At 36.7% G+C, this 26,052-nt stretch overlaps 1 protein-coding gene and 4 long non-coding RNA genes across 5 annotated transcripts; 4 read left to right on the top strand and 1 right to left on the bottom strand.

Moving 5' to 3' along the window:
• Positions 1 to 10,421: 10,421 nt before the first annotated feature.
• LOC103515686 (proton-coupled amino acid transporter-like protein CG1139) lies at positions 10,422 to 13,894 on the top strand. The gene is made up of 5 exons (XM_008480622.2): positions 10,422 to 10,536; positions 10,810 to 11,021; positions 11,594 to 11,942; positions 12,882 to 13,072; positions 13,594 to 13,894. Exons 1-5 carry the CDS (start codon positions 10,445 to 10,447, stop codon positions 13,827 to 13,829), a joined length of 1,080 nt encoding a protein of 359 aa, XP_008478844.1. The 5' UTR covers positions 10,422 to 10,444; the 3' UTR covers positions 13,830 to 13,894.
• Positions 13,895 to 16,011: 2,117 nt separating this feature from the next.
• LOC113470109 lies at positions 16,012 to 16,423 on the top strand. The gene is made up of 2 exons (XR_003393288.1): positions 16,012 to 16,067; positions 16,206 to 16,423. It is a non-coding gene; the product is annotated as an uncharacterized LOC113470109 (long non-coding RNA).
• Positions 16,424 to 19,864: 3,441 nt separating this feature from the next.
• On the top strand, positions 19,865 to 20,738 carry LOC113470108. The gene is made up of 2 exons (XR_003393287.1): positions 19,865 to 20,009; positions 20,400 to 20,738. It is a non-coding gene; the product is annotated as an uncharacterized LOC113470108 (long non-coding RNA).
• Positions 20,739 to 23,503: 2,765 nt separating this feature from the next.
• On the top strand, positions 23,504 to 25,106 carry LOC113470107. Its single transcript, XR_003393286.1, has 2 exons — positions 23,504 to 24,615; positions 24,753 to 25,106. It is a non-coding gene; the product is annotated as an uncharacterized LOC113470107 (long non-coding RNA).
• Positions 25,107 to 25,342: 236 nt separating this feature from the next.
• On the bottom strand, positions 25,343 to 26,052 carry LOC113470106. Its single transcript, XR_003393285.1, has 2 exons — positions 25,748 to 26,052; positions 25,343 to 25,610 (listed from the first exon to the last, which is right to left on the bottom strand). It is a non-coding gene; the product is annotated as an uncharacterized LOC113470106 (long non-coding RNA).

Below are 26,052 nucleotides of genomic sequence, written 5' to 3'. Positions count from 1 at the left end.
TACTCTTTCTCTCTCTTTCTATCTATCTATCCTTTCTTCTCCATCTCTTTCTCTCTGGAATGTGGGCTAAAAGCTAAAATAAACAGTCACACAAATGATGGTGTCAGCAATGCCCTCAATGATCGACAATCTTTTTCTTTTTTTCCTAGTTTTGTCGTTATTGTGCTGACACCTTTGAGCAGCCTAGGACGCACTTCGATCTCATATTTCCATCAGTCAGTCATTCTTGCTTACTTGCTTGCTTGCTTGCATGCATGCATAGGTCTCACTCTCAAGTGCCGCATGCCAGCTAGTAATTCGGAAGCCATGCTTGAGTTGCCCGCTGCACCAGCTCAGCCTTATTTCCTACACGGACCATGTTCTTCCATTCCCTGGCAACTCCTTTTCAGCCAACGTATTAAAAGATAGTAAACGCCATCACGGCATAAGTTAAGTGGGGATGAATTAAGCCAAAGTATGCTATCTTAAGTACATTGCGTGATACAGACTCGGCCAAGTTTCTCAACAAGAAGATGTTGGAATTCATTTTTTTAGCAATGTTTTCCATGTGCGAATCCCAACAAAGATTAGGCTGAAGCAAAACACCCAAGAATCTTACAGAGGCGGGGTTTTCAAAGTTTACGAGGGGACGCAATGAGAATATGATTTTCTCCGTTTTACTACGGTTCATAAACAGGCAGTTTGAATTGAACCAAAGCTCAGCGCTGCTCAAAGTGCTGTCGAAAGTTGTGGCACATTGGTCCATCGTCTGCACCGTTTTAGAAAAGGTTGAGTCGTCAGCAAACAGCACCGTCTCTATGTTATTCATACAGGCCGGAAGGTCATTTATGTAGATGAGAAATAGGACTGGTCCTAATACTGACCCCTGTGGGATCCCGGCCCGCAGGTTGACAAACGCTGAGTGCTGACCACTCACCACGGAGCTCCCAGTCTCAACCACACGTGAGTCAACTCCATTAACCGCTGATTCAGCAGAAGGAGAGCTGATACGACGTGATTCCATGTTAATACGATAGCCCGTCGGGCTATATTTTTTTAGCAATGTTTTCCATGTGCGAATCCCAACAAAGATTAGGCTGAAGCAAAACACCCAAGAATCTTACAGAGGCGGGGTTTTCAAAGTTTACGAGGGGACGCAATGAGAATATGATTTTCTCCGTTTTACTACGGTTCATAAACAGGCAGTTTGAATTGAACCAAAGCTCAGCGCTGCTCAAAGTGCTGTCGAAAGTTGTGGCACATTGGTCCATCGTCTGCACCGTTTTAGAAAAGGAGGGGAAGGGACAGGAAACTAGAGGAGGAAAAAGAGGGGGTAGAGGAGAGGTTTGACCTCGTCAAAATGTCGCGTCAAATGCCAGTCATGAGAGAGTACTATTACAGACAAGGCAAGGTAGAAGGTACTCTACGTAGCGTATGTATAAAACTCACTAGTGCCGTACAACTCGTATCCTGGCCGTATTCTAGTTGATCGCTTTACTTTCTCATTCTGTCTCTACTCTTTCTCTCTCTTTCTATCTATCTATCCTTTCTTCTCCATCTCTTTCTCTCTGGAATGTGGGCTGAAATAAACAGTCACACAAATGATGGTGTCAGCAATGCCCTCAATGATCGACAATCTTTTTTTTCCCCCTAGTTTTGTCGTTAGCCAGTCATTCTTGCTTGCTTGCTTGCTTGCTTGCATGCATAGGTCTCACTCTCAAGTGCCGCATGCCAGCTAGTAATTCGGAAGCCATGCTTGAGTTGCCCGCTGCACCAGCTCAGCCTTGCCTTGCGTTACGTTGCGTTGGTCGTATCTAAACTTTCCTTATTTCCTACACGGACCATGTTCTTCCATTCGCTGGCAACTCCTTTTCAGCCAACGTATTAAAAGATAGTAAATCCAAGAAATACTATTCTATTACGTAACAGTAAAAAAAGGATTCCTCTGAAAACTCCGTATAAAAGCTCTCTTTCCCAAGGAGCAATAGAACCCTCTACTTCTACCTCGACCTTTTTTTTCTACCTACTTAAAAGCGAAGTAGTTTTCCAACGTCTCTCTGTTTTTCCAATATCTCGCCTCCCTACTTTTCCTAATCCACTATTATTGCTTTGGAAGTCTGCCACCTTTAAACAGAAAAGAAAAATCTTGTCCGTTTTGTATGTCGCGGGGTCCAAAGATAGGACACCTGGATCGGTGGTTCCACTGATAATTAATATGGACATACGCGGGTCATAAGCATAGAGCGAGAGAGAGGGGGGAGAAATAGAGAAAGACAGCTTTTCTTGTGCACGAGCCTTGTTACCGTATTATTCGTCAGGTAGTGTCCACTATGTAGTCCACCTTCCCAAAATCTGGGATGATACATAATGTACGAAGTAATTTCATTTCTTCTCCCTCCCTCTTCTCTCTCTCTTCCTCTCTCTCTCTCTCTCTCTCTCTCTTTCTCTCTCCCTCTCTTTCGGTCGTCCAGTTGTCGACACAAGTGCTATGGACCATTTAGCAATTGTATTTGTGATCCTAATTCAAGTATAATTACCACATTTGTGGTGTGAATCAAGATAGCTATGCAGGTAGTGTCCACTATGTAGTCCACCTTCCCAAAATCTGGGATGATACATAATGTACGAAGTAATTTCATTTCTTCTCCCTCTCTCTCTCTTTCTCTCTCCCTCTCTTTCGGTCGTCCAGTTGTCGACAAAAGTGCTATGGACCATTTAGCAATTGTATTTGTGATCCTAATTCAAGTATAATTACCACATTTGTGGTGTGAATCAAGATAGCTATGTCTAGGCTTGCCAAACGTCCAGAATTGGCCGGGACAGTCCCGAATTTCAGGGGGTGTCCCGGCGTCCCGTTCAGTTTTTCATTTTGGGGCGTTTTGTCCCGAATTTCCGTTTCTGTCCCAGAAAAAATTCGGGACGCGTTTTTTAACTTTAAAATTAGGTACCTACCTCTATAAATCAGAATTTGTTCTTAACTTGTTTAAATGTGTCATGCTTTCATCAGTTTGCTCTTCCACTTCTTTGCTAAACCTTTATAAACGAGAAAATGTTGTATTAAACAGCCTTAAACGAAAAAATGAGCTGGTCCCTTGAATTCTCGTTTATCCAGGTTCGACTGTATTTTGCTTATCTGTTTTTAATAATAGGTATGTTACCTATCACCTATCGTACCTATATACATATCGTACCTATGTGATTTCGCGATTATGCTCGCGGATTTGGCGATTATGTTCGCGGATTTCGCGATTATGTTCGCGGATTTCGCGATTATGTTCGCGGATTTGGCGATTTTGTTCGCGGATTTCGCGATTATGTTCGCGGATTTCGCGATTTTGTTCGCGGATTTCGCGAATTTGTTCGCGGGTTTCGCGATTATGTTCGCGGATTTCGCGATTTTGTTCGCGGATTTCGCGATTATGTTTGCGGATTTCGCGATTATGTTTGGATCGCGATTATGTTCGCGGATTTCGCGATTATGTTCGCGGATTTGGCGATTTTGTTCGCGGATTTGGCGATTATGGTCGCGTATTTGGCGATTTTGTTCGCGGATTTTGCGATTATGTTCGCGGATTTCGCGATTATGTTCGCGGATTTCGCGATTATGTTCGCGGATTTGGCGATTTTGTTCGCGGATTTCGATATTTGGCAAGCCTAGCTATGTCTGCCCTTGAAAAGTGGAAAACATGTCTCTTATGAAAATGGTTTCCCCTCTTAGGTACTTTAACACTGATAACACAGGTCGTTCTTGGCGATTCTACACTGCAGTTATATTTTGGTGTACAGGTTCAATTTTTTCTGAGAGCCCTTTTCTTTTCAACAGTATTCTAAACTCTATGAATGCCTGATAATCAACTCTATGAATAATGTTGAGCTCAGCACGTTGAACCTGATTAAAATTCGATGAAATAATTGAATTTTCACCTACCAAAAATAGACAATGAAATTTTTTACTAGGTAGCTTTTTTATTCTAAACTCTATGAATGCCTGATAATCAACTCTATGAATAATGTTGAGCTCAGCACGTTGAACCTGATTAAAATTCGATGAAATATTTGAATTTTCACCTACCAAAAATAGACAATGAAATTTTTTACTAGGTAGCTTTTCCATCAGCTAGGTCCTATGGGAATAAAAATAGCCTCCTTGTTGAAAAAAATATGGTAGAAAAACAAAGGTCATAAAAATGAAAAATTTACATAACATAAAAATATCTTATATTCCTTCCTATAATATGTATGTTTGATGAAAAATGAACTGTAGGTAAATGGCGAAGGGTAGGTACTAAAAAATATGCAATGCTAGTAGGAAAGTTTCCCTTTAGAGTACTAAAAGTTGGAACAAGTAGGTAGCGTAAGTTCAATATTAATCAGCAAAGTACATGGCAGAATGTAAAAGTTTGTGTTTTTTACAATCGTCAGCAAGATGGCGATATTTCCTTGCATTCCAAAGTTTCTACTTGCCGACTGTTCCGGAGGGGGGTCTCGTTTTATGAGGCAATTTAATTTTTTTACAAACAACTACTACCCCCAGTTTCTACAAACTACCCCTAAACCGAGGCCGTTTGTCTCATTCTCCAAGTGAATGTAAAAGTTTGTGTTTTTTACAATCGTCAGCAAGATGGCGATATTTCCTTGCATTCCAAAGTTTCTACTTGCCGACTGTTCCGGCGGGGGGGTCTCGTTTTATGAGGCAATTTAATTTTTTACAAACGACTCAAACTACCCTCAGTTTTTACAAACTACCCCTAAACCGAGGCCGTTTGTCTCATTCTCCAAGCCTACTCAGAATACTTTACAACTTTTCTACAAGCCATAAAAAGGGGAAGAAAAATTGCCCGCTCTTTAAAAGCCTCTTGAACGCAATTAGGAAATTACTTCTTCCCCCATAATGTATTACAAAGGAACTTCTAGGGTGTTTTTCTTCTCTTTTTATTGAGATATTGAACGCAATTAGGAAATTACTTCTTCCCCCATAATGTATTACAAAGGAACTTCTAGGGTGTTTTTCTTCTCTTTTTATTGAGATAACGATCATACAAACTGCTTAATAATTTATTATTATCGCTGTCAGAAAAAAAAAAGTTGTTTTCTACTGTCTGTCAAGAAATTGATATGTTTCCCTTGCTCGTTCTCTGCAACCCTTATTATTGTTTTAACAACTCCCTTTGCCAGTTTTGTAAAGCGATCTCTTCCAAACTGCTTAATAATTTATTATTATCGCTGTCAGAAAAAAAAAAGTTGTTTTCTACTGTCTGTCAAGAAATTGATATGTTTCCCTTGCTTGTTCTCTGCAACCCTTATTATTGTTCTAACAACTCCCTTTGCCAGTTTTGTAAAGCGATCTCTTCCAGGGTACCTATCTCATTTAAACCTATCAACGCTTTGCTTCCCTATTATTTATTCGTCTATCCTGATTTGTATTTATTTTCCTTTCATGCACTTTGTACTATAAATTTCTACCTTTACACTAAGCTAATTTATAAAATAATTTACTTTATATCTGACTTATTACTCATTTACAGAATGCCTTTTCTCAAGTATTACCTAACGGGGTTTCTTTTCTTTCTTGTACATTAATTTTTATTTGGAAGCTACATACCTATTTTTTTCATACGTTTTTGGTTTTTATGTACAAACTACTTTATTTAATTACTTATTACCTAAAACGGTTTCTTTTCTTTCTTGTACATTAATTTTTATTTGGAAGCTACATACCTATTTTTTTCATACGTTTTTGGTTTTCATGTACAAACTACTTTATTTAATTACCTCTAAACTAACCGTGTGTACTGTATAGAAAAATTTTCTGGGTCTTTTCATTTGAACAAACTTTGGACTGGAACGAGGGATTTGAAGGGAGGAAAAAGTAAATAAACAAAATCATATTCCTTTGATTACCTTAAAACATCCCCTTAATCTTTTAATTGATCTTGTACATTAATTTTTATTTGGAAGCTACATACCTATTTTTTTCATACGTTTTTGGTTTTTATGTACAAACTACTTTATTTAATTACCTCTAAACTAACCGTGTGTACTGTATAGAAAAATTTTCTGGATCTTTTCATTTGAACAAACTTTGGACTGGAACGAGGGATTTGAAGGGAGGAAAAAAGTAAATAAATAAAATTCACAAAATCATATTCCTTTGATTACCTTAAAACTTCCCTTAATCTTTTAATTGATAAGGAGTCTAAGGAATGACAGGACGAGTGTGACAGGAATCAAAAAATGTTTTATTTAATGTTACGTAAATTATTTAATCAAGTACCTAGTGATCAAGTCCTTCAAATTGTGAATTATTAACCAAGTTTGCAAAATAACTTGTATGTGCGCCGAGTAATTTCAAGTCCTTCAAATTGTGAATTATTAACCAAGTTTGCAAAATAACTTGTAAGAAACATCAAGAAATTTTGTATGTGCGCCGAGTAATGGTTTCATATATGCAATGAGCACTAGATTGATGATTTCCCCATAGTCCGAGTTTTGTTCCAAATGGGCACTTTTACATTTTGTTACGAAGAGCAATATTATCTCTGTTGTTAAGCAATTTTGTTGAATGAATGATAATTTTGTCTTGTCATCTCTTTTGTTAATTTTTTGCACGCTTTATGAGAGCTTTTAGATCTAACGGAGACAAAGAACAGCCATAAATCACTTGTACTAAACCTACACCACTTGAAACTTCCCTTAATCTTTTAATTGATAAGGAGTCTAAGGAATGACAGGACGAGTGTGACAGGAATCAAAAAATGTTTTATTTAATGTTAATGTTACGTAAATTATTTAATCAAGTAGTGATCAAGTCCTTCAAATTGTGAATTATTAACCAAGTTTGCAAAATAACTTGTAAGAAACATCAAGAAATTTTGTATGTGCGCCGAGTAATTGTTTCATATATGCAATGAGCACTAGATTGATGATTTCCCCATAGTCCGAGTTTTGTTCCAAATGGGCACTTTTACATTTTGTTACGAAGAGCAATATTATCTCTGTTGTTAAGCAATTTTGTTGAATGAATGATAATTTTGTCTTGTCATCTCTTTTGTTATTTTTTTGCACGCTTTATGAGAGCTTTTAGATCTAACGGAGACAAAGAACAGCCATAAATCACTTGGAGGGGAAAAGCTGTTATAACAAATTTTAATAATCTTTTAGGTAATTTATTGATCGGCATGAAGCACATGGTCTCTTGCCAATATGGACAAAAATATTAAAGAAACTTTGGTAACTTGGAGGGGAAAAGCTGTTATAACAAATTTTAATAATCTTTTAGGTAATTTATTGATCGGCATGAAGCACATGGTCTCTTGCCAATGTGGACAAAAATATTAAAGAAACTTTGGTTGATGATTTCCTAGTTCCTAAATAAGTATGCAGATTTCAGCAGAACTAATGGGGATGTTCTATGCACATAATGTGGTCGTGGTAAATAAATAAGTACCTACTCTTCACTGAACAATACAAAAGTGTGTTTCACAAACAGACAAACAAATTGTCCCCACACCTAAGAAGAAAAAAAAAAACTCTTGATCCTTGTGTCCTGTCTCGGTACAAAAAGTCAAAGATCAAGTTTAAACTTCGTTACAAAACGCTTGAAAATATCGACAAGAACAGCATGGGTGGTGAAGAAAATTGTCTCAACACACTCTGTGTTCTATCCCGACTCAGGGAAAAGGGGTTACCCAATCCACACAAAGAGCAAAAAACCTCTTGACCCTTGTGTCCTGTCTCGGTACAAAAAGTCAAAGATCAAGTTTAAACTTCGTTACAAAACGCTTGAAAATGTCGGCAAGAACAGCATGGGTGGTAAAGAAAATTGTCTCAACACACTCTGTGTTCTATCCCGACTCAGGGAAAAGGGGTTACCCAATCCACACAAAGAGAAAAAAACCTCTTGACCCTTGTGTCCTGTCTCGGTACAAAAAGTCAAAGATCAAGTTTAAACTTCGTTACAAAACGCTTGAAAATGTCGACAAGATGGGAGAAGGATCTTAGAGAGTACGAAAAAAAGATAGAAAGAGGGTAAAGAATAAGATGAGAAAAGGAATCAAAAGTAAAAAGCGAAGGACTAAGGACCTCAGGGTTTTCAATAATGAACTCGTAGGAAATGGATCATTAGTGTCACCGTTGGGATATAGATGGAAAATTTCAGCCTGAGGATATCTTTAGTTTTTCGGGTTTGACTTCTTCAATAAATTGGATTATCGGAGTATTTTCGGGTGCTCTATCTTCATAGATCCTTACGACCTAGTTTACTGGAAACCTGCTTAAATAAATAGCTTTCGTATTTTGTGCGAGGAAAAAATTGATAGGTAACTTTATTCTTGCTGTTTTGTTCTTATTTTTTGTACCTTCCTCCAACCTGCCTATTATAATGGATTTTTCTTTGTAAGTGTTAAACTGTTGGTACTACCTTGCTACTCGAAAAGTGTGAATTTTTTTCTTCAAAAACTGGGCTGATCTGCATTTGAATTGTCCTGAAACCAGTAAATTAGTCCAATCTTCACGATTCTGAAAGCTCTTAGCATTAAAATTTATTTCTAAACTTCATTACGCTACCAATTATTTAAAACAATCAAATAATTTTTATTTAATGTTAAATATGACAAAAATAAAACTAAAACCTCAACTGAGTTGAAACCCTTTCATTCTATTTGACCACTGTCATTCTCTCTTTTTAAATTGGTAATGTAGAATTTTTAATTTTGTTAAGAATATTCACTCATTCTTGTCACAAAAGTCCTCCTCCACTTTAAAACAAATTACCTACGCTAACTTTTACAACTTGACCCATGGACTCGAACCTGCAACCTCTGAATCTGAAGTCCACCGCAATAATAACTACACAACTAAGGTTTTTTTTTTTAATCAAATAATTTTTATTTAATGTTAAATATGACAAAAATAAAACAAAAACCTCAACTGAGTTGAAACCCTTTCATTCTATTTGACCACTGTCATTCTCTCTTTTTTAATTGGTATTGTAGAATTTTTAGTTTTGTTAAGAATATTCACTCATTCTTGTCACAAAAGTCCTCCTCCACTTTAAAACAAATTACCTACGCTAACTTTTACAACTTGACCCATGGACCCGACCCTGCAACCTCTGAATCTGAAGTCCACCGCAATAATAACTACACAACTAAGGTTTTTTTTTTTAATGTGCAAACTGTTTGTATTTATTTAAGAATACATCTAAAATTACAAATAAAACACCCCTTCCAGGTTTTCATGTCCTGGAAGGGCACTCAAAATCGAAGCCGCATTCCCACGCTGAACTGCCAGGCTTATACGTTGGAGTAAGTAAAATCTTGCTTTTTTCAAGGAATAGTCAAAGTCAACTCACATCCAAGTTATATGTAGGTGTCTGTTAGGCCAGCCACTCACTATCAAGTATCAGGTAAACCTGACAGGCAGACTTGATCAGGTGTACCTGTCAAGTCTACCTGATAGTGAGTGGCTGGCATTACCCTCGGCAGAACTAAAACCTCTACACCTACTCCCTTTCTGATTGGCTTAAATTCCAAGTGAACAAAACATCCAAAACGTTTCTCTCGAAAGTAAACAACAAGAGAGAAGAGGGGGAAACAAAAACATTGAAGTTTAATAAAAACATTCATGACGTGGAAAACAATTTAATTAGTTTCGCCGGAAAATCTCCTCACGGCCCTCTCCCAAAAAACGCGACCCGATACGAAAGTAAACACAATACCAGTTGAAAATGACAACAATAAACTCGAGAAATACATACGGAAAAAATAAACGGCGAACAATTTACAGTTGGAAAAACTGAACGAAAAAATATAATGAGGTTATTCTGGGTCCTGGTCCAAAAACCACACTTGCTCCAATAACAGAAATTTCATTAAATTTTTATTTAAAACTGAGGCACCTAAGTAAACTTACATCAGCTGACAGCTGATTGATTCGTGATTTAAGATAAAAGTGCTGGGAAAAATGGCTCTAAAAGATAGGTGGTGCAAAATGTCAATAATACCCATCAGTTGTATCATTGATTCGTGATTTAAGATAAAAGTGCTGGGAAAAATGGCTCTAAAAGATAGGTGGTGCAAAATGTCAATAATACCCATCAGTTGTACGTATTTAGGTACTTACGTCTAAATTTACATTCCCATTGTTTTTATTACCTGCATTGTAAAACATGTCTTTTAGCATCAACCTTTACTTCCCTCTTATTTTCTTTGCTACCAAGACTTTTATACCAAGTTACAGACACCAAATAAATTTCATTAAAAATTCACGAACCAAGCCCCGAAGTACAAAAAAAGCTTTTTATTGTGAAACATTAAACGTCATAGCATTATTTAAAATGTCCTGTACATTTGAATGTACATTCAATGTAATTTTATTCTAGACTGCAGCTTTCATTTTATATCCTAGGTTTTATGTTTTTATGGTACATCGAGAGGTGCAGATCAAATATGACGTCAGCAAGAAGATGAAATATCACGTAGTCCAATTCCCAGACGTATGTGAGCTTGTCATGATGGAAGGACCCCCTAGCTTACGATGGCTTGCTAAACCCCTTCCGTAAGTATCCCATCACTCGAAGAACCCTAAAATCAGGGTCAATCTTATATTGTGCTTCTTAAAAGATTTATCAATTATCTCGAGTAGGTAGTTAATAGGTATTCATCAAGGGTCAAGAGGAGTACTAACTTACTACAATATGGACTCGGTAAATATGTAATTTGAACTTAACAACTTAAATCCTCCACTCTATATTATGTAAGAGCATTTGATAGACTCTTTATCCCCAATATTGATTCATTTCTCATTGTTTCCCCTCTGTTTCATCTTCAGCATCATTGTGGATTTCTTCATCTTTTGGAACCACCTGGGCATTTGTTGTGTCTACATTAACTTCATCGCGGACAATTTCGACCAGGCTTGTCACCACTTTTCCCCCGACACTAGTTTGGCGAAAATTCATTGGGAGCTGATCATCACGGTGGTGATGATTGTTTTGAACCAGGTGAAAAATCTGCATTTCCTGTCGCCCTTCTCAAGTATCGGTAAGATTATATGGAATCATTTGAAAGAGGTTGAACGCAGAACCAACTCCTTTTATCAGATTGCTAAAAGTATGGGCCTTTGTACGAGCAGTAGAATCTTCATTCAACCTCCTTTAATTCAGAATCTTTAATTAATCAAAGGTCCAAATGAAAAATCTGCATTTCCTGTCGCCCTTCTCAAGTATCGGTAAGATTATATGGAATCATTTGAAAGAGGTTGAACGCAGAACCAACTCTTTTTATCAGATTGCTAAAAGGATGGGCGTTTGTACGAGCAGTAGAATCTTCATTCAACCTCCTTTAATTCAAGAGGTTGAACGCAGATTCTACTGCTGGTACAAAGGTCCATTCTTTTAGCAATCTGATAAAAGGAGTTGGTTCTCCTTCCTTTAATTCAGAATCTTTGATCAAGAGGTTTCGACTTCTGAAATGTAGATACCTAAAGCTATGACGTTGTTGTCAGTTAAGACAGCACTTCGATGTACCTATGTATACAGCTATACACCATGATACACGATTGTTGTTTTGTACATAATGGTATATTGATATTCCCATATCTCCTCAACTTCCAGGTAATATCCTCCTGACTATTGGTCTAGGCATGGTTTGCTACTACATATTCCGGGACGGACTAGACAAACCTATCCTTCGACCTGGCGACGTTGAGTTGTTTGGAAAGCTCTACGAAGTTCCTCTCTTCATGGGAACCTTCCTCTTTGCCTCCTTGGGCATAGGAGTCCTGATCGCTCTGGAGGACGAAATGAAAACGCCAAGCTCCTACCGGAAGAATCCGTTCGGGATTTTCAATATGGGATTCACAACCATCATCATCATCTATCTGTTTGTGGGCGTCATTGGATACTACAAGTACGGACAGCTGGTAGAAGGGAGCATCACGTTGAACATCCCCAAAGATGACCCGTGAGTATTTTAATTTTACCCTTCTGAATGCTGAATGTTTTAATCCGCCGAAATTCTGTAACTCCCCTGGAGGGGATTAAAAGTTACAGAAGGGTTTACGAGTATTAGGTAAATGGAAAGTGTGTCTTCCAACTTCTAACACTTCCCGCCCTCCCCTGGAGGGAATTAAAAGTTACAGAAGGGTTTACGAGTATTAGGTAAATGGAAAGTGTGTCTTCCAACTTCTAACACTTCCCGCTTCTCTCACACTACGGGATGAGCATGCTATAACTCAGACCACACTAGTCTAAAATAAAGTTGTTTCACTACTACGAAAAAGAGCCCTGAAACACTCATCTTTTTAGAGCCATAGAATAGACTTTCGGATAGGCACAGAGGTGGCGGTTCCAGTCAGCGACCATATGAACATTGAATGCACCAGTTCCCGACAGATCAGTTCAGTAAGAGTCTGTTCCCAATTGTTGTGAGTTTCATCCGATTTTTTTCCGAATGTCGATGTCGTAGGCAATGTAATTTAAATCAAATTTTTCACACTACACACGACACGATTGTTTTCCGAACCACAAGTTTAGTAGAGGTGGCGGTTCCAGTCAGCGACCATATGAACATTGAATGCACCAGTTCCCGACAGATCAGTTCAGTAAGAGTCTGTTCCCAATTGTCGTGAGTTTCATCCGATTTTTTTCCGAATGTCGATGTCGTAGGCAATGTAATTTAAATCAAAGTTTTCACACTACACACGACACGATTGTTTTCCGAACCACAAGTATGAACGGGCATTAACATCGCGTTGTGCGTGGTTGACTAACTCAAGCAGCTTAATTAGCTTAGTTGGTAACGCGTCTGCCTTGGAAGCGCTAGGCCACGAGTTCGATTCCCGCCCGGGGCGGATTTTATCCTGATGGGATAATGCTCGTATACTTTTGTTTCTTTTTCCAGACTTGCCATCATTGTCCGTTTGATATTTGCCGGCGTCATTATTTTCACCTACCCTATTCACTTCTACGTTTCCGTCAACATTTTCTGGACCAATTACGTGCGATGGCGCTTTGACACAACGGACTCCACTCAGGCACTGAAACTTTGGATATATGAATTCGTCATCAGATGTGTTCTGGTCATCGTGAGTTGTAAGTATATCTTTACTTTACTGTCACAATAGATCTAACCAGATCGCAGTGACAAAGGGCGTTTCTTAAAGCCGATGGCCCTACTTATAGCAAGTATATCTTTAGTCTGGAGAGAGGTAGGGGAGTTTACCCTTGTTTGTTTCAGACTTTGAGCTGATAATTATTGGGGAATTGGGCTCAAGGTGGTAGAGAATATTTTTGGCACCATCTTCATTTTTTAATGTGGATCAAACCACCTGCAATCTGAGGTTTGAGAAACTAGGTAACTCTGGTTTACCAACTCGAGATTGAGATGAAACGATTTCTTTTTAATGTCAGCCTTGACTATCTTCAAAATCAAGAGTCCATTATTCTGTAAGGTTTAAAAAGAATGTTTGGACAGCTTTGACATTTTTAATGTCAGCCTTGACTATCTTCAAAATCAAGAGTCCATTATTCTGTAAGGTTTAAAAAGAATGTTTGGACAGCTTTGACATTCGGTAGGTTCTTCAAAAGTCCATCTCTTTCAAAACTCGTTTCAGTGCTGGTCACAATCCTGGTCAAGCAGCTATCGTTTCTCATCTCCATAGTCGGATCATTCTGTCTACCCCTGCTTGGCTTTCTGGTGCCCGGTCTATTGGAACTCACCATCAATCTCTCTGCCAAGCAGTCCACCCCAATAAGTATCCTCAAAGATGTATTCCTCATTATTTTTGGCTTGTTCTTCTTCCTTACCGGAACATTTATGGGAGTGGTCCAGGTCCTCCAAGAAGAATGAAGTCTAGTTATTTTTAAAGGGGGAAATGAAATAAAATTACCTATGTATATATGTATTTTTTTTTATATATCCTTTAAATCACTACATGAGTTATACAACGAAACCAGACCAAGACTATTAAGTCCTTTGACCCTAAGAATAGGCTGCCACTATCATTGGTAAATTCTCACGTCCTGATGGGATTCGAGCCCGAGAACTCCTGCTTACCAGTCAATCACTTGAACTGAGACTTTCGTTTATGTTGTGAAGAAATAGAGAATGATAGAGTAGAACAGATGGAGTAAAATGAAAAAAAATGTCCTCTTATCTGAAATTAAATACGCATTAGAGAAATAAGTCAAAATCATAGGTCATAAAATAAAATGACTCAGTTAAGGCGCGATAAGTGAAGTGTACATAAGTACCGTATTGTGTCAGCTTTACTGTCCAGTCGGGTTGCCATAGAAACGGTTATCAGTTCGGATCAAATTTTATGTACCGGGTGAACTTGAAAATGCCGAAAATTTTTATCTACGAGTTACTATACAGATACCACCCTTATGTGAAAAGCACCTTTTGAATCGAGCAAAATAGAGGATGATTCTGAGACATATAAACTGTCTTTTGTAGAAGACCATGAAAAGATTTCATCAATAAAGCTGCCCCGCCAAAAAAAAAAAAAAAAAAAAAAAAAAAAAAAAAAAAAAAAAAAAATATATGAGGGGTAAAAAAAAAAAAATAATATTTACATAGGAAGCGACCATTTATTTATAATTTTTACCCATTTACAACTGCTCCATTGAATTTATTCTCACACAGTCGACGGTCGTGCAATAGTCCAACTACTGGACTCAGCACACACAGAAATTTCGTCAGAAAAGACTCGCACTTCAATGTACCATAGTCAACTGCCGTCGATCGACGCGACGAGGTGAATCACTATCAAGGCAGTGTGGACGGTTTCAGTCGACATGGATCGACGTTCGTCGACTATGTGTGCAAACAGCTTTACAGGTAAATTGGACAGTGCTTATAAAATCATAGACAGTCACTTTTTTACTTTCCTTATCCTATAGGAAGGAAAGTAATGTAATCGGGTCAAATTTTCGATGGTCAGATTTTAGTACTAAAACACGTTTTCAGGTCCCTAGAGCCTAAATCCAATGTTTCAGCCATTGGTCCGTGTGTGTGTCTGTCTGTCTGTAAACAAAATATCTCGAGAACGGTAAGAGCTAGAGACTTGAAATTTGTTATGTATCTTTCAAATGTGACAATGATGCGACACGAAACTTTTGGTTAAGACCGGTGCAACGCTTGGCGGCATTTACCGTTTTTTGGCGGTTTTCGGTGTAATTTAACAATATTTCGGGAACGGTATAAGCTAAAGACTTGAAATTTGGTATGTAGTTCACAAATGCGACAAGGATGCAACACAAAACGTTTGGTTAAAATAAGTGCTGCGGTTGGCGGTATTTTGACCGCTTTTTGGCGGGTTTCGACCGCTTTTTGGCGGTTTTCAGCTATATCGACTAAACGGTTAGAGATATTGTAAATGTTACAACAGAACATCCAAAAAAGCACCATTCAATAGGATAAGGAAAGTCGTGTGATGTTCACACCAGATTTTTATATATTGGAATAGCGACGGGTTTATCAGTGACGGGTTTATTGATTTTGTGATTCAAACCGTCTGATTTGAAGAGGGGTTTTTCGTCATTTTGTAATTTAAGAAAACTCATTCAAGGTACATACCTCCTTCTGCTTGTTACTTCTTTAGCGTACTTTTCATTTTGAATTTACTGTAAGAGGGAATTCGTCTTTTTCTCTCTTCATTTTGTAATTTAAGAAAACTCATTCAAGGTACATACCTCCTTCTGCTTGTTACTTCTTTAGCGTACTTTTCATTTTGAATTTACTAAAAGAGGGAGTTCGTCTTTTTCTCTCTAAAAGCAAAGTTCTAATGGCTAGATTATTTTGATTCAGAGATTTTGTGATTTTGAGACTAGTTTTGTGTACCCCGAATAAAATAGAAGACGACGAATCGAGGTAAGTTACAAATCACTATAACCTATAGGTACCTACTTACGTTATGTAGGTAGGTATCTATGCATGTATACGTATTTGATCCTAGTGATGTGCTATACTTCAATATTTTGTTTTCTCACTGAGAACTGAGATTTTTTTTTTTTTTTCAAGTTTCAAAACATTAGGTATTGATTTTTCTACCTGGAAATTTTGTCATGTACGTAGTAGGTATAGGTATGTATATAGATTATGTAGGTACATGTCGTATATGTGGGTGGTGGCAATGTTTTCGCAATGCGTCAAGTACCTACAATATACGAGTATGTCCAGATAACAAAGGATGAGACAGGGAAGTGTGACTGAGGTGTATAGGTATGTATATAGATTATGTAGGTACATGTCGAATATGTGGGTGGTGGCAATGTTTTCGCAATGCGTCAAGTACCTACAATATATGTCCAGATAACAAAGGATGAGACAGGGAAGTGTGACTGAGGTCAAACACAGAAAGGGTATGTCAGAGGTATACCCTCTTGACAAAGGTCGAATACAACACTACTCCTATTCACATGAACATGGTCAATGCAACATATGCATGCAAATTCGATAAGAGAACTTGACAGGGAATTAATTTTATGACCATTGATAAAACGTGTACGCTATACCCTCTTGACAAAGGTCGAATACAACACTACTCCTATTCACATGAACATGGTCAATGCAACATATGCATGCGAATTCGATAAGAGAACTTGACAGGGAATTAATTTTATGACCATTGATAAAACGTGTACGCTCTTTGGAATAACCTAAGGTGAGCAAAGGCCAGCCTAGTTAGCTTAGTCGGTAGTGCGTCTGCCTTGTAAGCGCTAGGCCGCGGGTTCGATTCCCGCCTTATCCTGATGGGATAATGTTCGTTCTCGGAACGGCTGGCTTTCTCTGTCAGTTACAGTTCCCTCTGTCAAACCTCTTAAAAAATAATAATAAAAAAAAGGTGAGCAAAAAAAAGTGAGTTTCCAATGAGTTCAATGGAAGATAAGAAGAGTTATGGTAACAAAGAGCTTGATGCATCCAATACATTTTTGTCAGTTTATTTGGCAATTTTGGCATAATTAATTGATGTACAATGTACATTTACATGGATAAAGAACAGTAGGTATTTACACAATTCGTTATTTGTACAATTTCACAGCGTTTTGTTCTTGTTTGAATTTGACTACATTGTTATTTCACACATCACACCCGGCTCGAGTTTCTTCCACTTTGTCGAAATTGTCGAGTTTTTCAATTTTGGCATAATTAATTGATGTACAATGTACATTTACATGGATAAAGAACAGTAGGTATTTACACAATTCGTTATTTGTACAATTCCACAGCGTTTTGTTCTTGTTTGAATTTGACTACATTGTTATTTCACACATCACACCCGGCTCGAGTTTCTTCCACTTTCTCGAGTTTTACAAGGGAACTGATCAGTTGTTGATGTTATTGTTGTTGCTGCTGACAGTGATGAAGCTAGCTACAATGTCTTCTGGTAACTAATCAGCTGAAATTGGAGACTGTTTCAACAATTTCGTTGACTTTACAGCTTTATGCATGTCAATCTGTTTGTGATAGAGGATTTCTTTGAAGTTCTTGCCCCGTCCAAAGCATTCTGTGTTGTGAGTTTTGGTTGTTGTGTAATAGACAAATCTGATTAATCTGGTTGTGTATATTGGACAAATGAGTAAAAGACGGCTTACACTTACATCCATGGCCACACATACTATGTAGGTACTGAATTTGAAATTTGTTTGGTATTGAGCAATTCATTGCATCCAATACTTATTCAGAGTTATTAAATGATTTTACATTTTGCTATTACATATACCCATTAAGAAAGAAAATTTCACCTGTAAATATATCCAATGGAAGAAATTAGAAGAAATGTAGTATTACCATGTAAATCAAGGAAACTAATCTAGGTATGAAACATGTGCAAGAAAAACAATTTCATTTACCATTACGAGTAGGTATTAGAAGAAGATTAAAATAAAAAGTTAATACATCAGAGGAGGTAGGAATTAAACAGTAGGTATTTATTCACCTCTTTAGGTGGGAATGGTACCTATCCAGAAAATCCATTTATATTGAATCCTTTACTAAAATCTGTGACAGGAGTATATTTTTACTAGTAGTATTTTATTAGTTAAACTAGAAATTATTGAAGAAAGAGAATATTTCATTTTATAACTGACAGCTATTTTATGAGTGGTCTGATTCAGCACAATTCTAACCAAGTTTATGTTGAAACAATTTGCAGGGGTTTACTTGATGTAATATCTACACTACTACATCTTCTACCATCGCTAGCAACACCATCTCTGCAATGCTTCTTCTCTTCTCCCCTCACCTGAAAATAAATCCAACCATCTTACCTCGGCCAGCCCTACAGCCAACTTCTCATCAAATTTAGCATTCCAAATTGGAGACTGAAATCTAGATGAGATATGAGATCAAAATTGGTACTAATGTAAACTACTACATCTTCTACCATCGCTAGCAACACCATCTCTGCAATGCTTCTTCTCTTCTCCCCTCACCTGAAAATAAATCCAACCATCTCACCTCGGCCAGCCCTACAGCCAACTTCTCATCAAATTTAGCATTCCAAATTGGTTTGAGTAGACTGAAATCTAGATGAGATATGAGATCAAAATTGGTACCAATGTAGAAGGGAGAAGTCTAGAATCAAATCAAACTTTGTGGTTATTCAACCTTTTTTGAGATAGTAGAAATAGGATGAGGAGTTAGATTGTTAGAACACCTCACCATGGTTGTTTCAATGAAATCATCTTTTGAGGTGTAAAAGGTTAGAAAATAAAAAAACATTAATGAAGATATGAGATCAAAATTGGTACCAATGTAGAAGGGAGAAGTCTAGAATCAAATCAAACTTTGTGGTTATTCAACCTTTTTTGAGATACCTAGTAGAAATAGGATGAGGAGTTAGATTGTTAGAACACCTCACCATGTTTGTTTCAATGAAATCATCTTTTGAGGTGTAAAAGGTTAGAAAATAAAAAACATTAATGAGCATGTTTAAAAGGCTCTGTCTGATAAGCAAAAGGCTTGAAATAAAAATGGAAAAAAAAACTGTGGGGCAGTGATAAAAACTTCTACAACACCACCCTACCTTCACATCTGCTACAAACCCCTGCCAACAACCATGCACCTTCAGCGGTGAAACCCTACTGATCTTCAACATCTCCGCAGAAGTTTACATCGTGTTCCGACATCTAACATCAGTCCTTGAGGGAATGCTAGCATCACCTCCCCCTACCTTCACACCCACTCTCCTATCTTCCCCTACCACCAACTCGACACAATACCAACAGATTCTCTGCGTGACCATGGGTCTACTACCAAAATCAACTTTCCTTGTAATTAAATAACTTTGTGTCGCACCCACCCTAACTTCATCTCTTTACAGCATTTAGTGCAGAATGGTTAGTTTTCATTTATCTTCTTTTTTAAAACCTAAAAATGGGATTTTTACCTTTTTATTTTGAAATTTCAGAGTTGCAAAAAAAGCCCTGTGTAGAGACATAAAAAAACATAGAATGGTTCCTCAGCAAGAGATTTTAACTTGACCTAACATCCCTGTATACATTTTACCCAAACAATATACCTTATTTTAAATGGTCAAATTCTGTAGAAATGTATTTGCCACCTTGATTTGTCCTTTAAAGTCGGGGACCACAAAGCGAGTTTAAACTCAGTTTAACTCTCGTTTAATAGAAAAAAAATCAAGGTGATTTTTAAAAATTCCAGCCAATCAGATTGCTTAAACCGAGCTCAAAACTTAAACGGAGTTTAAACTCACTTTGTGGCCCCAGACCTCACTCCTCTAGGCAGGTAGATGAGTAAATTTAATTTTAAGTTTTTTTCATGTTTCATTTGATACTAAAATTGTTCTCATTATTATAATAAACGTCCAGATTAATCAAGAGATACTTTTGTTTTCATTTCACCCTTTTCTATTACATATAGATTTATGTTGGCATATGTTTTGCTTGTCTCTGGGAATGAAAATGACCATTTAAATTAACCTCCCCATATTTTATTACATTCTGCCCTCATATTGTTAATGTGGAAAATCTTAGAGCATGTGAGGGATAACCCTCAGATCAGGTCTTTTTGATTGGAAAATCTAAACATTTCATCAAGCCATTAAAAATGTCTATACCCCTTTTATCAAGCACAAGGGCCACACTTCCTGTTGGATCAAACAGATAAATAAGTTCATTTCAATACAAACATTGGACAGATTATTTTTTGAATTGAATTTAATCTCAAATTACCAAATTGTTTAAAACAGATATTTGTGTAAAACGAAATTCCTTACTAGCCTTCGTCGGTGGTGTAGTCAAAACGTTCGCTTGGTAATCAGGAGGGCGTGGGTTTAATTCAAGCCGAAGTATGGAATTTTATCCTGAATATTGTTTGAAAATTTGACCACAAAAATAATAGTAGTTGCCTACTGCTTGGGTAAAGGGACTTCAGTCCTACTTGTGTTATCAGGTCTTTTTGATTGGAAAATCTAAACATTTCATCAAGCCATTGAAAATGTCTATACCCCTTTTATCAAGCACAAGGGCCACACTTCCTGTTGGATCAAACAGATTAATAAGTTCATTTCAATACAAACATTGGACAAATTATTTTTTTTTTTTAATTGAATTTAATCTCAAATTACCAAATTGTTTAAAACGGATTAGGAAATTGATGAAATTTAATCAGAGTGTGGCCCTGGGTATTGACAGTAATACAATATCATTTTGTCATCTAATGGTTTTGCCTTGCTCATGTTTTGATATTGTTTTTGATTTGTGTTGAATACAAAAACCCCTTTTCACCCCCAAGTGGTTAGATCTTATACAATTTAGTACCAGGAGCCCAAAAGTGAAAATTATCAAAGCAGTACTAGACAGCCGAAATATACACTTTTGTCTAGTGCCCCTGACAAAATAATAATAATAAATAATAATCATTAATAAGGTTGGACTTCTGCTTCTAGCTCTATAGGAAATTGTCTAAATTTTATCAGAGTGTGGCCATGGGTATTGACAGTAATACAATATCATTTTGTCATCTAATGGTTTTGCCTTGCTCATGTTTTGATATGTTTTTGATTTGTGTTGAATACAAAAACCCCTTTTCACCCCCAAGTGGTTAGATCTTATACAAGTTAGTATCAGGAGCCCAAAAGTGAAAATTATCAAAGCAGTACTAGACAGCCGAATTATACACTTTTGTGTAGTGCCCCTGACAAAATAATAATAACATGTTTGCTCTGTGAAAACAAATGCAGAAAAATAGAAACAAATAAATTTATATTTTCTACTTGGTGACTTGGGACTATATTATACTTGGAATATTTGAGGCAAATATTTGTTTGGGCAAACACAGAGAGAAAATATTTTTTAGGTTATTACACTATTTTCTATACTTTTCCAAACAAATTTGAGCAAATGATCTCAGGTTCCAACCTCAATTACCAATATGAATTTACCTACATACGCAACAAGTAGGGAGGCCCCAGGAACAATAAATTCATGTACATCACTTACCTTATTCAAAATATCTGTGTTTCAGAGTCTTGCGGTTTCAAATACCTCCACTCAAGATTCATTTTTACTTTCCTTATCCTATAGGAAGGAAAGTAATGTAATCGGGTCAAATTTTCGATGGTCAGATTTTAGTACTAAAACACGTTTTCAGGTCCCTAGAGCCTAAATCCAATTTGAAAAAGAGACAGTATTATCTGCCTTATTACAACTAGCGGCCGAAGCAAAGGAAAATCAAGATTTCAAATTCCAAGCTAAGATAAGGAAAAAAGATTAAGATATCCCGAAAATGATGAAACTCTAGGAATATCGGAATAATAAAATTATCAGGCACCACTTCAATAGTCAATGCTGAACGTGAGTCTAGCCTGTTGCTTTTCTATTAACCAATTTCGTGTTCTACCTAACTCTCACCTGTTTTCTGACTAGGTACGTGTTTTACCTCGCGGATTATACAAAACAGAGAGATCTTTGGCCTCATTTGGAGGGAGACCTCAAAAAAGATTGAGAACCACTGATCTAGCTTTTTGACCAATTTGGCTGTCATGTCACTTCTCTTCTTCTAAGAATTTGTCTGAAAGTTCATCATAACGTATCTATCTATCTCGTATCAGATGTGAGATGAGTACCTAGACATCTACTTATGCCTCTCATCAACCAGATATAGATACCCCATCTGTTCTTTGTCTAGATTTCTAGAATGTCCAATTTAAATAACCTACAACCTACTCATACCTGCAGTTGTGCACGTATCTAACTTGGAGGGAGACCTCAAAAAAGATTGAGAACCACTGGTCTAACTTTTTGACCAATTTGGCTGTCATGTCACTTGTCTTCTTCTAAGAATTTGTCTGAAAGTTCATCATAACGTATCTATCTATCTCGTATCAGATGTGAGATGAGAGATGAGTACCTAGACATCTACTTATGCCTCTCATCAACCAGATAGATATCTAGATTATCAATTCTAGATCACCGTTACCTATTTACCTAATAATAGGTTCTGACTACTTACAATACGTAAGTATGTACATACTTACTTTGAAATTTTAAAAATGGAAAGATGATCTATGACGGTCTATCGAGCGACAATAGTGACGTATTCTATCGATTGATTTACCGTTTTGATTCAAACAGTCAATAGATGCTCTGAGTTAAGTCAACAATCAAGTTCGTATAAATTACCGATAACCTTAGCGGAAACTTCATTTCATATTCAAAAATTTCGATAGAAAACGCGCGTAGGTATGTTTGTGATGTAAAGAAAATCTATTTTTGACGCCGAAAATCAAGTATCCGTGTCCCACAGGTGTTATACATTGTTGATATTTCCTATTTTTTGATCCTTCCGAATTCCAAGCTTGGACCAGTGTTTTTTCCCCCTTGAAATATCTAGAAAGAATGTGTGCTGAAGCTCAGGCATGTTAAGGCGGTCTCTTCTTAATCCCTTGTGTGCCGCGTTCATTTTTGTTTAGGACTATTGCACTGTGACTATTGCAATATTGCATGGTATCTCAATCTCAAGCCTTGTGACTTGTGATTCTCGTGAAATAGCAAATACTGTTCCATCAGCAACCCTTGGACCCATCTCTTTCAGATGATATTGTCCAACCAGCCCAAGACCCCATTATAATTATTGTTGTTGTTCAAGTTTTGATACCTGAACTTTATTGTGTTTTTATTATTTTGTTTTATAAGTAGGTAGGTACGATATGGTTCTTTAGACGTTACTCCATTTTCTTTGTCCCTTTAGTTTTTGGAAAGTTTATACCATTTCCATCTCCCCCTAGAATAATTGTACTAGGTACCTGTAAAGAATCACCAAGCTCAAGCCAAGAACTACTGAGAAATGTAATATGCAATGGACATTTTCATTTTATTTAATAAGATATAGTAGGTATACATACATTAGGTTTTAATTTAGGACTTTTTTTTTGCTATAAAAAAAATTATCTTTGTATATGAAGATTTTTTTTTTCTTACAAAATCATACATATAATTTCTAAGTTCAAAAGAAATTAAAAATAAATACTCTAATAAATATTAATAATAATAAAAAAAATATTAATAAAAAAAATAAATACTAACAAGAAGAAAAAATAAATAGGTATAAAAAAAGAGGAAAAAAATTTGACAAAAATTTCAAGAAAAAAATTGCGCGAATTTTTTTTTAAGCTACCAGACCGTCGAGAAGCATAGTCCCCACCCGAATGCCCACCCCCGGAAGATAACTTTGTCAGCACACTGAAAAGTTCAGAAGGGGGAGGAGTTTAAATCAGAATCAAGTGGGGGAAATTTCCCCTGCGCATGCGCTAGAACTTTAAGCTTTGGAGCTTTCTGTACGATGCTCTAAGGAGCTTTGTATACGATGCTACTTTTTCAGTTCAAAAGCAATGTTGTAGGTGGGAGAAAATTTTCTCTACCATTTATTACTTCGTACCTTGGTAGTTATGCTGTAAAGTTTTGTATCCGAGGAGGGCATTCAGGTTGGACCATGCTTCTCGTCAGTATGGGGAGGTTCTTTCGCCATTTTTTTCCTGAAAAATCTTTATCTATTATTATTATTTATTTTTTCTTTCGGTTTTATTTTTCATAAGTCAGTAGTACCTACTTACCTAGGGGTACTTTTTTCTCTTCTTTTGTCAAAATAGATCTAGATTCGATGGATTCATTGGATTTGGACAAAAAAATACCCCTAGTGTAAAAACTACAAATTACACTGTTTTCAGGGTTCGACTCCCGAAAACATTTTTCCGTGGCGAACAGCTAGTAAACAAATAATTGTTAGGATGGATAGGCATATTAAAGACAAAATAGGAAAAAGTTCAATACCTAGGTAATGTGTTTTTCTTAAATCTAATTAAGTATTTGGAATTCTTGTACATATAAATAATTTTCATAAGTTTCGTGTCATTTCCTGGTTTAGTTTGTATTTCCACGTACCTACATTGTAATACATGTGAAGTTAGTTTTGTTTGACAGGTACTGTAACTCTTGTCTTTTCCAAGTTCTCTTACATAATTAGGTAGTAGGAAAAAATTGATCAAATGTAATTTAAAAAGAAGTAATTTAGCCTTGTAAAAGTAGCTCGAAAATTGGTTACCAGATTTGACCCAACTGATGGATTTTTCCATCAGATAAAAAATGGGCTTTTCCATAGTCTAAGTAAGGTACCTACCTACTTAATCTCATGCTGAGTACGTTATCATGAGATTTTTCGAAATCTCAATATTTTCGGTGCTAGACGTACCAAAAGACTAGAGAAATACACTGAAGGGAAGATAGTCCTTTGTTTTATCTAAGTAAGGTACCTACCTACTTAATCTCATGCTGAGTACACTATCATGAGATTTTTCGAAATCTCAATATTTTCGGTGCTAGATGTACCAAAAGACTAGAGAAATACACTGAAGGGAAGATAGTCCTTTGTTTTGGAGTAACCTAAATTAATGTCTTTTGACAATATTGGGGTATTGGCTACTGAGAAGATGATACAGTCTCTGTTAACCACGAGTCAACTTTGGCCTCTGCGCTTGCGTAGAAGTCAACCTTAATGTCAACATAGAGTTGTAGACCCGGACTTGAAATACCCCAAGCTAGAAAGATGATGATGATGAAGACAAGATGATGATGAAAAAACTAACCCGACTGAACTAGGAGACATGGGTGGATATAGTTTCTGAACACTGTATGTCCTATGGGATAACATATCTCAGACTAAAGATTATTAAGGTACATTTTTATGCCATAATATATCTCAGAATACCAGTGTTGTAAAATGTTACATACAGATACCCCAAGCTAGAAAGATGATGATGAAGACAAGATGATGATGAAAAAACTAACTCGACTGAACTAGGAGACATGGGTGGATATAGTTTTTGAACACTGTATGTCCTATGGGATAATATATCTCAGACTAAAGATTATTAAGGTACATTTTTATGCCATATTATATCTCAGAATACCAGTGTTATAAAATGTTACATATTGCCCATGCACTGGTAAAGTCTTCAGGACAGATCCATTCGGGTCAGTAATGGATTTTTAGGGAATATGAGGAAAATTCCAAGGCCTTCTTAAGAAATAATGGAATTTTAAGGTCGAAGGCAAAAAACCCCTTTTCTTTCTTTTGATGATTTCTACGACAGCGATTGTCAGAAACCTCGGGTCAGTAATGGATTTTTAGGGAATATGAGGAAAATTCCAAGGCCTTCTTAAGAAATAATGGAATTTTAAGGTCGAAGGCAAAAACCCCTTTTCTTTCTTTTGATGATTTCTACGACAGCGATTGTCAGAAACTGACCAAATACCACTGATTGTAAGGTTATTTTAGTCCAGATTTCTGTCAATATAAATCACCTAAAAGTACGACTATCACCTAAAAATACCTCATATGCCCTACCTTTACGTGAAGAATTCAGCATTCCAGTAAGGACCCTGGTCCCATTGGGTGCATATTGGATTCAAAACCTGACCACACCCCAATTCAATACTTGTAAAACATATTCAAGTCATCTTCCCCTGTGTTTCTTTTACTTTTGCCTTTTCTTAATGTGCATTTTGAATTTTCAAAAGGTTGATTATTTTTAAGTACCTACAGAGTT

Source organism: Diaphorina citri, unplaced genomic scaffold (assembly GCF_000475195.1).
Source record: "Diaphorina citri unplaced genomic scaffold, Diaci psyllid genome assembly version 1.1 scaffold1398, whole genome shotgun sequence".
NCBI lineage: Eukaryota > Metazoa > Arthropoda > Insecta > Hemiptera > Psyllidae > Diaphorina > Diaphorina citri.
This window is presented reverse-complemented; position numbering and strand designations above follow the sequence as displayed.

Excerpts from the sequence above, each read along its gene's own strand:
- LOC103515686 (XM_008480622.2), top strand. The coding sequence starts at position 10,445 with ATGAAATATCACGTAGTCCAATTCCCAGACGTATGTGAGCTTGTCATG. Across the intron at positions 11,943-12,881 it reads AACATCCCCAAAGATGACCC|ACTTGCCATCATTGTCCGTT; the intron begins GTGAGTATTTTA and ends TTCTTTTTCCAG. Across the intron at positions 13,073-13,593 it reads TGTTCTGGTCATCGTGAGTT|TGCTGGTCACAATCCTGGTC; the intron begins GTAAGTATATCT and ends AACTCGTTTCAG.